General features: G+C 43.9%; 1 protein-coding gene across 2 annotated transcripts in view; it reads right to left on the bottom strand.

The window, feature by feature from the left end:
• LOC109872205 (small conductance calcium-activated potassium channel protein 2) overlaps window positions 1-12,204 on the bottom strand; it is a 51,527-nt gene that overhangs the window by 20,372 nt on the left and 18,951 nt on the right. For both annotated transcript variants that reach the window (XM_031807169.1, XM_031807170.1), the window contains exons 2-4: window positions 6,324-6,773; window positions 2,397-2,492; window positions 933-1,351 (exon numbers count right to left, since the gene is read on the bottom strand). In XM_031807169.1, the coding sequence (XP_031663029.1) occupies window positions 933-1,351; window positions 2,397-2,492; window positions 6,324-6,773 (965 nt within the window). The remainder of the gene's footprint in view (window positions 1-932; window positions 1,352-2,396; window positions 2,493-6,323; window positions 6,774-12,204) is intronic.

Here is a 12,204-nt window from a genome sequence, read left to right as displayed (position 1 = left end):
AAAGATTGGCAGCGAGCGTTCCTGTTGACTGATTTGACTGTGACTTTTTGACTTTACAGCCCTTTTGTCATAACGAAGTATTACAGGAGCTGACGTCAACCCATCCCACCTCCCTCAGCCCCTACACACCAAAGAAGACAACTTAACATCAAAGTAATGATAAACTTGTAATTGGTCTGAAAAAGCGTGCTCTTCCCTGCCTCCTCCCTTTACTCTGAGATCTGTGAGAATCCCCACCGCCCCCTTGAGAAAAAGCCTGATGTGAACGGGGATCCTTGGGGCTGCTCAGCATTACCAAAACAAACCATTCAGCAAACAAACAATTAGACACTCATGAATTATGGAAAAGCTGCTAAAATAGCATTAAAACAAGGAATAGGGACTCGTGGAGTGATCGCTGAGCTAATGAAACCCCCTTTTTTTAACCCATGCAGTGGTGTGTGTGGGGTACGACACATCAAGACATTACTTTGGGCTGGTGGGCATGAACAGAACACGACAACACAACTGGACACAGATAACAGAAAGCGGGAAGGAATGAGAGAGAGAAGGGGGAATGAAAGAGAGAGAGAGAAGGGGAAGGAGAGAGACAGAAGTGGGAGGGAGGGAGCGAGAGAAAGGGGGGTACAGAGGGGGAGAGAGAGAGAGAAGTGAGGGAGAGAGAGAGAGAGAGATAGGGGGGTACGGAGGGGGAAAGAGAGAGAAGTGGGGGAGGGAGAGAGAGAAGTGGGGGAGGGAGAGAGTGTATGTGAGAGAGAGAGAAGTGGGGGAGGGAGAGAGAGAGAGGGGGGGGGGGGGGGGAGAAGGGGGAAGGAAGGAGAGAGAGAGAAGGGGGGGAGTGCCGACACACACAGTGCATAACGATGGGGACGTGCGTTTCTGTGGCGATTGGCTGGGTTTTTCCCTCTTTAGGGAACTCCCTAGCCGTTTACCTCTCGCAGACTCGCACCGTCCAGGCGGCGATGATCCAGGAGGAGATGCTGAAGACCAGCAGCACGGTGCCGGGGCAGATGGTCATGAGCGTCTTCATGACGAAGCGCGTGTTGAAGTTGATCTTGTTGAGGGCGCCGATGCTGCGCGATGAGGCGTCTGTGAAGAGCTTGCTGTGCAGCAGCATGACGCGGCCGATCAGGTAGAGCCTGAGGAACATGGGGATGGAAAGGATGATGTCCACGTCGGCGTTGGCCGTCGACGGCGTGTAGGTGAAGGCGATCCGTGCCGTCCACGTGAAGCGGTAATGGCCCGGGATGGGGTGGATGGCGCACACCAGCAGCTCCAGCACGATGAAGAAGATGCGCTCGTACGTCATGGCTATCCTCCAGTCGTCTGCCCCATTGTCCACCATAAACAGCTGCGGAAAAAGCAAAAAGTAGCTTAGTTATGCGTTATTTTACAGACTTTACCTACTTAATTTTACAGTAGTTATAAATTTTCTTTTTCAGTCTTTATATACTTTATTTTACTGTAGTTATATACTTTATTTTACAGTCTTTATATACTTTATTTTACTGTAGTTATATACTTTCTTTTTCAGTCTTTATATACTTTATTTTACTGTAGTTATATACTTTCTTTTTCAGTCTTTATATACTTTATTTTACTGTAGTTATATACTTTCTTTTTCAGTCTTTATATACTTTATTTTACTGTAGTTATATACTTTCTTTTTCAGTCTTTATATACTTTATTTTACTGTAGTTATATACTTTCTTTTTCAGTCTTTATATACTTTATTTTACTGTAGTTATATACTTTCTTTTTCAGTCTTTATATACTTTATTTTACTGTAGTTATATACTTTCTTTTACAGTCTTTATATACTTTATTTTACTGTAGTTATATACTTTCTTTTTCAGTCTTTATATACTTTATTTTACTGTAGTTATATACTTTCTTTTTCAGTCTTTATATACTTTATTTTACTGTAGTTATATACTTTCTTTTACAGTCCGTAGAACAGCAGAGTATGTACTATCTCGTGTGTAATGATGTTCAAGATGTCAGAGAGAAAAAAACAGTGTTGGTTGTTTGAAGTAACCTCTTTGTTGTAATATTGCAAACAGACGTGGCAGTTTCACTACTGTGGATTACAGCTTTAATAGATGCCACTCTTCACATTTTAAAAAGCCTTAAAAAAAGCAACAGTTATTTCAGTCATTTTCTGTAAATATCATAATATAAATCAGCTGAATTAGGACTGTAAAGTATCTAACATACCCAATTGAGTTGACCTGTTTAAATGTTGAATACTTAAAAAAACATCATCAATAACGGGCATCATCACACTCAATAATCAAACTCAATTTTTAAGCAATTCAGGCAATCACCACACCAGCCCATAAATGATAACAATGAAATGTTATTTCCTGCTAAATTGTTGCATTATTTCGACTCACCTGGATTTCCCGGGCATGGTACATTATTATAAGACCAAGCAATATAACAGTGGAAAGGCTGATAAGGCATTTCAGTGCAAATGAGTACGAAGATTCCTGTAGTGAGAGACAGACACACAATAAATATAGTTTAGAGATACAGTGATATTGAGGAGAAATATAAATATATAAAATAAATTAAGAATATTTATTGACAATTACATAGCATGTGCAACCTATGTTGACTTTCAGAGGAGGGGTCATGCCTGGGCTTCACCTCAGAACTGTACATGTAAAAGTATTAATAGAAGAAATCTTCAACTTAGATTTTTTGTTGTTGTTGTGTGAAATAATTTAGGCAGTCTTCATGGTGGGTAAAACATGTGGATTTTAGAAATATTGTTGGATGGAGCGAACAAGACCAAAATGAATCCATCTATCTTCCAAAAAGGTTTCCCTCTGCAGTGAACGTAGCTAGTAGGAGGGAGAGGAACACTGACAATGAAAACACCACATAGTATCAGCTTAAAACGAGAGAGCTGAGGAAAGGGGTTTGAACTAAAAACAACAGCACCACAAAGTGTTGTCTCAAATCATGACAGTAGCAGGAAGTAAAGGTCAAACATAGGCTCTTAACAGTACACAAACTATTTATACATCAAACCCACCACTAGGTATTTTCAATCTAATAGTAGCCTAGATGCAGAAACCGAGCAGTTATGTTGTGCATCTTCTACAGTAGCGTTAGCAGGAAGCAACCCACCGTGAGAGGTGCAAGTGATGAATTGATCGTTTGGACGCTAGAGCTGCAACGCCTATAAAGGGGTCATAGATCTTTGGAATAAGGACCTGCACTACTAGACTCTGTGGGTAAAAAGTGATTTGATGAATCAGCTGTAGTAATGGTGGGGAATAAAACATGTTATACAATGATGGGGGGGTTGTAATCACAATCCTGACAACAGCGACAAAAACAACAATAGGAATCAATGTAAATAATCGTCAGGGGCGATTGTAAAAGCTGCCCATTGCTATGTTGTCAAGGCCCGCGGACGACCAAGTCGTTGTAAATGGATATTGATATGCTCTCTTGGGGTGGGGTCAAGTAAGCATGCATTACAATATGAGCCATTACACTGATCATGCAGCCACAATATAGTAACAGGCGGGGAGAAAATTAGCGAATGTATTTTTAGCAATCAACTAGATTGCTTTGCCCCTCAGGTCTCTGGCACCACTCAAGACCCTATAATGTCTGAAATTGTTTTGAGAAGTCCCCTGTGAAATAACATTGAGAAAAACCAATTAATCCACCTGACAGATGTATAAGGATTTTTCAGTCCCCAAAAGCTCACTCCCTTTAACACACCAACCCCCCACCACACCTCTTTAAGGGTTGGGAAAAATCTTGACTGACTCACATGTCCATGTGATGTGACATGCAAGATGAAAAATGACTCGTCCTTATTGTAGCGCATTCTATATGGTAGGACTGCTGTGTCACTCAGGGATCAGTTCAATTTAAACTCAGACCAACACGACAATTAATCTAAATTTATTACAAAAAGTGGTTAATAGAAACCTTATAGACACCTACAGTGGGGCAAAAAAGTATTTAGTCAGCCACCAATTGTGCAAGTTCTCCCACTTAAAAAGATGAGAGACGCCTGTAATTTTCATCATAGGTACACTTCAACTATGACAGACAGACTGAGAAAAGAAATCCAGAAAATCACATTGTAGGATTTTTTATCAATTTATTTGCAAATTATGGTGGAAAATAAGTATTTGGTCAATAACAAAAGTTTATCTCAATACTTTGTTATATACCCTTTGTTGGCAATGACAGAGGTCAAACGTTTTCTGTAAGTCTTTACAAGGTTTTCACACACTGTCACTGGTATTTTGGCCCATTCCTCCATGCAGATCTCCTCTAGAGCAGTGATGTTTTGGGGCTGTTGCTGGGCAACACGGACTTTCAACTCCCTCCAAAGATGTTCTATGGGGTTGAGATCTGGAGACTGGCTAGGCCTCTCCAGGACCTTGAAATGCTTCTTACGAAGCCACTCCTTCGTTGCCCGGGCGGTGTGTTTGGGATCATTGTCATGCTGAAAGACCCCGCCACATTTCATCTTCAATGCCCTTGCTGATGGTAGGCTTTGTTACTTTGGTCCCAGCTCTCTGCAGGTCATTCACTAGGTCCCCCTGTGTGGTTCTGGGATTTTTGCTCACCGTTCTTGTGATCCTTTTGACCCCACGGGGTGAGATCTTGTGTGTAGCCCCAGATCGAGGGAGATTATCAGTGGTCTTGTATGTCTTCCATTTCCTAATAATTGCTCCCACAGTTGATTTCTTCTGCTTACCTATTCCAGATTCAGTCTTCCCAACCTGGTGCAGGTCTACAATTTTGTTTCTGGTGTCCTTTGACAGCTCTTTGGTCTTGGCCATAGTTGAGTTTGGAGTGTGACTGTTTGAGGTTGTGGACAGGTGTCTTTTATACTGATAACAAGTTCAAACAGGTGCCATTAATACAGGTAACGAGTGGAGGACAGAGGAGCCTCCTAAAGAAGAAGTTACAGGTCTGTGAGAGCCAGATATCTTGCTTGTTTGTAGGTGACCAAATACTTATTTTCCACCATAATTTGCAAATAAATTAATTTAAAATCCTACAATGTGATTTTCTGGATTTTTTAAAATAATTTTGTCTGTCATAGTTGAAGTGTACCTATGATGAAAATTACAGGCCTCTCTCATCTTTTTAAGTGGGAGAACATGCACAATTGGTGGCTGACTAAATACTTTTTTGCCCCTCTGTATATGCAATATTGAATTTAACAATTCAAATAAATGTGTAGAATTGGCTGGACTTAACCAAAACATTGCTGCTCAATCTTACTTGTAAAAATTGCAGTGCCGTTCCAGCTATTACTTAGGCCAATCAATGCTGGCTCGTTGCATTGACTATGTGGTGACGCTAGCCAACAGTGCAGTCTTGTAAACATTGGGGCCAAACCTTTCCCTAAGTGCACTGTGACAAATGTTTGGTACAGAAAGCACTGCCCAAATCCAAATTGATTGGTTGATGGAGCTAATGATAGGTCAGGGAGTCGTGACCAGGTCGTGGCGACCCTGAAATGACAACAGCCTGCCGCCATGTTGGGTTGTCCTGACACTCCCACGTGCTGGTCAGAGATAATGTCCGACACTTTGAAGCAGCTCTCTGATTGGGCATCGTTGTGTTTGGATGCAGGGCAGGCTTCAAAGTGACTCTCAAAATACCAGCAGCAGCCTAGTGAAAACAGTCCTTTGGCCAAGCTCTGACATGTTTTGAATCGCGAACATTGTCATTCTACTTACACAAATATCTCTGAAGTTCACCATGTGTTCACCATGTTTAACATGACTTCCTATCTAAACATATCATACTCAGAGTCGTTATTCACGTCATAAACAAGTATGGGGGAAAACAATTGCTGTTTGCCATCTGCAGCCATTAAACATAGCCTAGATTTACGTAGTAATAACTTCAAAACTAAATAATTTTTTTTCATTACAATGTTGTTTTGATTATTGCTTGAACAGTTGCTAAGATTACATTTGGTTGTGATAGTTGCAAAGATCCTATTTTTGGATGCAGCAGTTGGCTAGAATGCTAATGCTCATTGACATTTTACTGGTTGAATTTGAAGTGCTTAAGTGTAATGCAGTTGATTTGTGAGGATGACACAAACAATATATTAAGCAGGACATTCATACGAGCCTTACAATCCAATTAGAATGTAAAAGTAGTGTGAAATGCATTCATAAACAACATGAGGCTTTTTTTTCTGCCGGTCTATGAGAACTCCCTCGTGTTTTCCCCCACAGTGGGGAAATTGTGTATAGCGACTCAGAGAATTTCAGCATTGGAGTTATTCAACAAACAAAAAGACCACCCACACTAATTACCTTGCCGTAAACTCCCCAGGACAGTTCAGTCTCAGTCACCATGACGACAATCCCGAACATTCCAAAGATGAGGGCGTAGTCACTGAGTCTCTTCCGTTTCTCAAAGAGCGCCCTCCGGTGGCCGAGCCTATAGCCAATGTCCTTGTTCTTCTTCACAGGAGCACCGTTTCCGTCCCTGACCAGGCTCTCGTTGGACGCCTTGCTGGGGTCCTCGCCGTTGCCCTTTGATACCACCACCTCCAGGCCGGAGCTGTGCAACGTCTGGAGGGGCTGTGTCTCTGAGTCGAGCTCTGCTAGGTTGCGCCGCGACGACGCCAGGCTGCCCAGTGGTCTCACTACGCCGCCATTGTACTTGCAGGTGTTCATGGCTATCTGAGGGAGTTGGCCGCTGCTCTCGGAGAGGCAGGGCTTGGATCCAGCATGGCTCAGCTTCTTCTGCTCAGTGGTTGCCTGGCAACAAAAACACAAGAGGTTGTTAAAGAAACAAACCACCAATCAGTCTGGTGTCAGAGAATGGGAGGAGCACCTTTCCTTTATAACTTAATTTTGACTAATGTCCCATGGACCGGAGACGGTCCACAAACCAGAAGCACGAACCAGAAACACTGCCCTGCACTAAATCAGTGCAATCTCTGTGTTGTGTGTTCTGTTGTACATTGCACTCATATCAGCTGTCCCTCAAGAAAAGCGCATCCACATCTGCAGGGCAAAAGCACATGAATAATGAATGGAGATGAATGTATAAATAAAGCCATATAACTAATAGTGGACCCTACAAAGTGCAGAAAATGTCCTCTTTGCGCAGCACAAATTTAGTCATGAAAGATTAATGTGTTGCGTGACCTTGTTTCCTGTTAAAGAAACACTCTTTCCTGCAGAGCCCAGAGATGGGGTGTCCAAAAAGACGGAGTGACTGAGTGAGTGATGCTTCTATAATCAGAGAAGCAGGAAAAACTGAATCAAAAGTTTCTGCAAGAGGAAAACAAGAACATTCTTTACACAAAGATGTGTCTTCGTCTCCTCTCTGTGTATCAAAAACTGCATCTAAATTGAAGAGGGATCCTGCTCAGCCCTTTCTGTGCCGTCCCGTGTGGCTCAGTTGGTAAAGCATGACATTTGCCACTCCAGAATTGTGGGTTTGATTCCCACGGGGGACTTATAAGAGAAAGTATGAAAATATATGCACTCACACTACTGTAAATCACTCTGGATAAGAGCATCTGCTAAATGACTCAAATGTAAATCCTTGATCCAGAGTGTGATTGTATTGCAGCGCAGGTTCAAGGAGAGGTGAACATTTAATTTGGTGGGAAAGCAGAGGAACTGAGGAGTTCCACGGACCTTGGAAGTGTAGAGGCATGTACAATGGTAGTTGAGTGTGCATTCCAGTGGCATCTCCACAGCTCTTCTGGGACTTCACTTAGATTATCATAATGGCTTGTTAAACTTCACATGGAACAGTGCATTTTCTGAAATAACGGGGGGTGTTTGACAACACTACCTTTCATTTGGCTTGAGTGAGCTCCCTAATGCCTCTAAATGTGTTCGGAAATAAACTCTGATTCCCCATAATGAAAATGTAGTACAGTAAGTCCGGCCCCACTGACACTATCTGCTGACGCAGACCAGACCGGACCAGACCGGACCAGACCAGACCAGACCGGACCGGACCAGACCAGACCGGACCAGGCTAAAGGTTAAGGATTAGAGGGAACCACAGCGTTCTAATCCCCTTTACTCTTTTAAATAGCTTCATGATCGGAGCCATTAAGACCCTCTCTGTGAAACACATCTCAGATAGTGGCGCATTCCTACTATAAACGCAGCACCAATAAAGGTTGCTTGAAAGATTTTAAACTTCATTTGATATTAGCACCTCTCCTTTCGGTTACAAAGGTGGGACAATCACAGTTCCCTAGCGATGGCTATTTGTCATCATTAATTACCCCGATAAAATTACCATTCATGTGTTTTATTTCATGAAAATAAAACACAATGACAAAGATTGTCATTTAAATCACTGAACAAAGCAATCGATCAAAGCAAATAGACATGACTTGACTGGCGTACCAGACCAAGGGAAGTCAACTAAAAGCAGCCATGGCAGGTTATTCCAATAACATAATGAACAGGATTGATGGAGAGAGATGAGAGATGGAAGAATGCACTTCTGCTCTTGGCTTTGGTCTCCATTTCTGACCATTATGCTGCAGAAAATGTACCACTGACTGCTGACTGACTGACTGCTAGATGGGGGTGTCCATATCGTCTAGGAGACAGCACAAGAGAAATACAAGAAGGTAAGATGGAGGTACAGGTAATACATAACCTTTTTCTGCAGGCAAATCTCACATGGATATCCCAAAAGAGCTCACACTGTACCTTCCTCACAACACATAATATACAGTTTTACATTTTAACTACTGATTCTCTATTGTGATGCGTTTCATTTTGGTGAATTTACCATGCATTTCAGTTAATCGTATTTGACTTACAAACAGAATAAACAAAACATATGATGCATTTAATAATATCCACTTAAAACCACACTCTTTGCCTTGCTGAGGGTGCTCTTTCCTGTTTCTCACCCCCGACAATAATTCTGCATCCCAATGGCACCCTATACCCTGTATAGTGGACTGAATGAGGAATAGGGTGCCATTGGGACACAAAGTGTTCCATGAGGGGCACAACAGGCCGCAGTTGACCTTGTCCGCTGATCCTCCTTCAGGAGGAGACACAGGATGGCTGTCTGCCCCGGCGAACGCTTCAATTTCATTCTGAATGGCACACAGCATCCATCCCGTATGAAATGGAGCCTCCTAATCAAATTGAAAAGCCACAGTGCAGAACAGTTTAAATGAAGCACTGCAACTCTCTGCCTATCTCCTCCTCTAACTCCCTCTCTCTCTCTCTCTCCCTTCCTCCATCCCTCCCTCATTTACTCGTCCCTTTAACCGGCTCCAATCTAATAGAATACCCCCCTCCTTTATTCATCCCTTTAACCGGCTCCAATCTAATAGAATACCCCCTCCTTTACTCATCCCTTTAACCGGCTCCAATCTAATAGAATACCCCCTCCTTTACTCGTCCCTTTAACCGGCTCCAATCTAATAGAATACCCCCTCCTTTACTCGTCCCTTTAACCGGCTCCAATCTAATAGAATACCCCCTCCTTTACTCGTCCCTTTAACCGGCTCCAATCTAATAGAATACCCCCTCCTTTACTCGTCCCTTTAACCGGCTCCAATCTAATAGAATACCCCCTCCTTTACTCGTCCCTTTAACCGGCTCCAATCTAATAGAGTACACCCCTTCTTTACTCGTCCCTTTAACCGGCTCCAATCTAATAGAATACACCCCTCCTTTACTCGTCCCTTTAACCGGCTCCAATCTAATAGAATACCCCCCTCCTTTATTCATCCCTTTAACCGGCTCCAATCTAATAGAATACCCCCCTCCTTTATTCATCCCTTTAACCGGCTCCAATCTAATAGAATACCCCCTCCTTTACTCATCCCTTTAACCGGCTCCAATCTAATAGAATACCCCCCTCCTTTACTCGTCCCTTTAACCGGCTCCAATCTAATAGAATACCCCCCTCCTTTACTCGTCCCTTTAACCGGCTCCAATCTAATAGAATACACCCCTCCTTTACTCATCCCTTTAACCGGCTCCAATCTAATAGAATACCCCCCTCCTTTATTCATCCCTTTAACCGGCTCCAATCTAATAGAATACCCCCTCCTTTACTCATCCCTTTAACCGGCTCCAATCTAATAGAATACCCCCCTCCTTTATTCATCCCTTTAACCGGCTCCAATCTAATAGAATACCCCCTCCTTTACTCATCCCTTTAACCGGCTCCAATCTAATAGAATACCCCCCTCCTTTATTCATCCCTTTAACCGGCTCCAATCTAATAGAATACCCCCTCCTTTATTCATCCCTTTAACCGGCTCCAATCTAATAGAATACCCCCCTCCTTTACTCATCCCTTCAACCGGCTCCAATCTAATAGAATACCCCCTCCTTTACTCATCCCTTTAACCGGCTCCAATCTAATAGAATACCCCCCTCCTTTATTCATCCCTTTAACCGGCTCCAATCTAATAGAATACCCCCCTCCTTTACTCGTCCCTTTAACTGGCTCCAATCTAATAGAAGACCCCCTCCTTTATTCATCCCTTTAACCGGCTCCAATCTAATAGAATACCCCCTCCTTTATTCATCCCTTTAACCGGCTCCAATCTAATAGAATACCCCCCTCCTTTACTCATCCCTTTAACCGGCTCCAATCTAATAGAAGACCCCCCTCCTTTTGGACGTGAAGGAGCTACTGCACCTCTGTTTTTAATGCACACACAAACTCCTGAAATTGAAAAAGTGCACTGTACAGCCAACCTGTGTGTGTGTGTGAGAGTTTGCATAAGTGTGTGTGTGTGTGTGTGTGTGTGTGTGTGTGTGTGTGTGTGTGTGTGTGTGTGTGTGTGTGTGTGTGTGTGTGTGTGCATGTCTTGGCCAAGTATCGGAGAAGGCCTGGCGATAGACTGTCTGTAGCCAGGGATAACTGAAAAGCTCAACTGGACAATGGTGGGCAGGGAGAGAGGTGTGCGCGTGTATGTGTGTGTGTGCCTGCCTGCCTGCTGTGTGTGGCTGCATAATATGTGTATTCGGACATGTGGCACATGTGTGGAGGGGGCCAACTCATACAGAGAAAATGGAGGGACACGAGGGGGGGTGGAGAAAGGGAAGGAAATAAAGAGAGGACAGACCCCTGGGGACCTCCTCAGCCTGCCCCTGTTGAGAAGGAGAGCTATAGGCTATAGCTGACGGTTTGTCATGTTGTCATATTTCTGTGACAGGCGAGCAGGCACCAGGGCTGTTCAACCCAACCAACAGGGCCAGCAAGGATCTCTGTATGTCTTACTAGTAAACATGTAAAACACCACCACCCATTCATACTATGCCTGTCTATGTGGCCTTGAAAATGGTCTAAGGAAAGGTGTAAACGTACTTTGATAGACAGTATAACAACAACGTTTCTATGTAAACGGTGCGACCAATTGCTTATAGAATCCTTCCTGTGTACTACACTGTATGTACAGTGTACACGGTAAACAGCATAGCCTCATGGTTAACTAATATATACTGATCAAAAATATAAACGCAACATGTAAAGTGTTGGTCCCATGTTTCATGAGCTGAAACAAAACATCCCAGAAATGTTCCATACGCACAAGGAGTATTTTTGTCTGTAATGAAACTCTTTTGTAGGGAAAATCTCATTCTGATTGGCTGGGCCTGGCTCCACAGTGGGTGGGCCTATGCCCTCCCAGGCACACCATGGCTGCGCCTATGCCCTCCCAGCCCAGTCGTGTCAAATCCCCAGCCCAGTCATGTCAAATCACCAGCCCAGTCGTGTGAAATCCCCAGCCCAGTCGTGTGAAATCCCCAGCCCAGTCGTGTCAAATCCCCAGCCCAGTCGTGTGAAATCCCCAGCCCAGTCGTGTCAAATCCCCAGCCCAGTCGTGTCAAATCCCCAGCCCAGTCGTGTCAAATCCCCAGCCCAGTCGTGTCAAATCCCCAGCCCAGTCGTGTCAAATCCCCAGCCCAGTCGTGTCAAATCCCCAGCCCAGTCGTGTCAAATCCCCAGCCCAGTCGTGTCAAGTCCCCAGCCCAGTCGTGTCAAATCCCCAGCCCAGTCATGTGAAATCACCAGCCTAGTCATGTGACATCCCCAGCCCAGTCATGTGACATCCCCAGCCCAGTCATGTGACATCCCCAGCCCAGTCATGTGACATCCCCAGCCCAGTCATGTGACATCCCCAGCCCAGTCGTGTCAAATCCCCAGCCCAGTCGTGTCAAATCCCCAGCCCAG

Source organism: Oncorhynchus kisutch, linkage group LG27, assembly GCF_002021735.2.
Source record: "Oncorhynchus kisutch isolate 150728-3 linkage group LG27, Okis_V2, whole genome shotgun sequence".
In the NCBI taxonomy this organism is placed as follows: Eukaryota; Metazoa; Chordata; class Actinopteri; order Salmoniformes; family Salmonidae; genus Oncorhynchus; species Oncorhynchus kisutch.
Note: the sequence above shows the minus strand (reverse complement) of the source record. Positions and strands in the feature narration are given on the sequence as shown.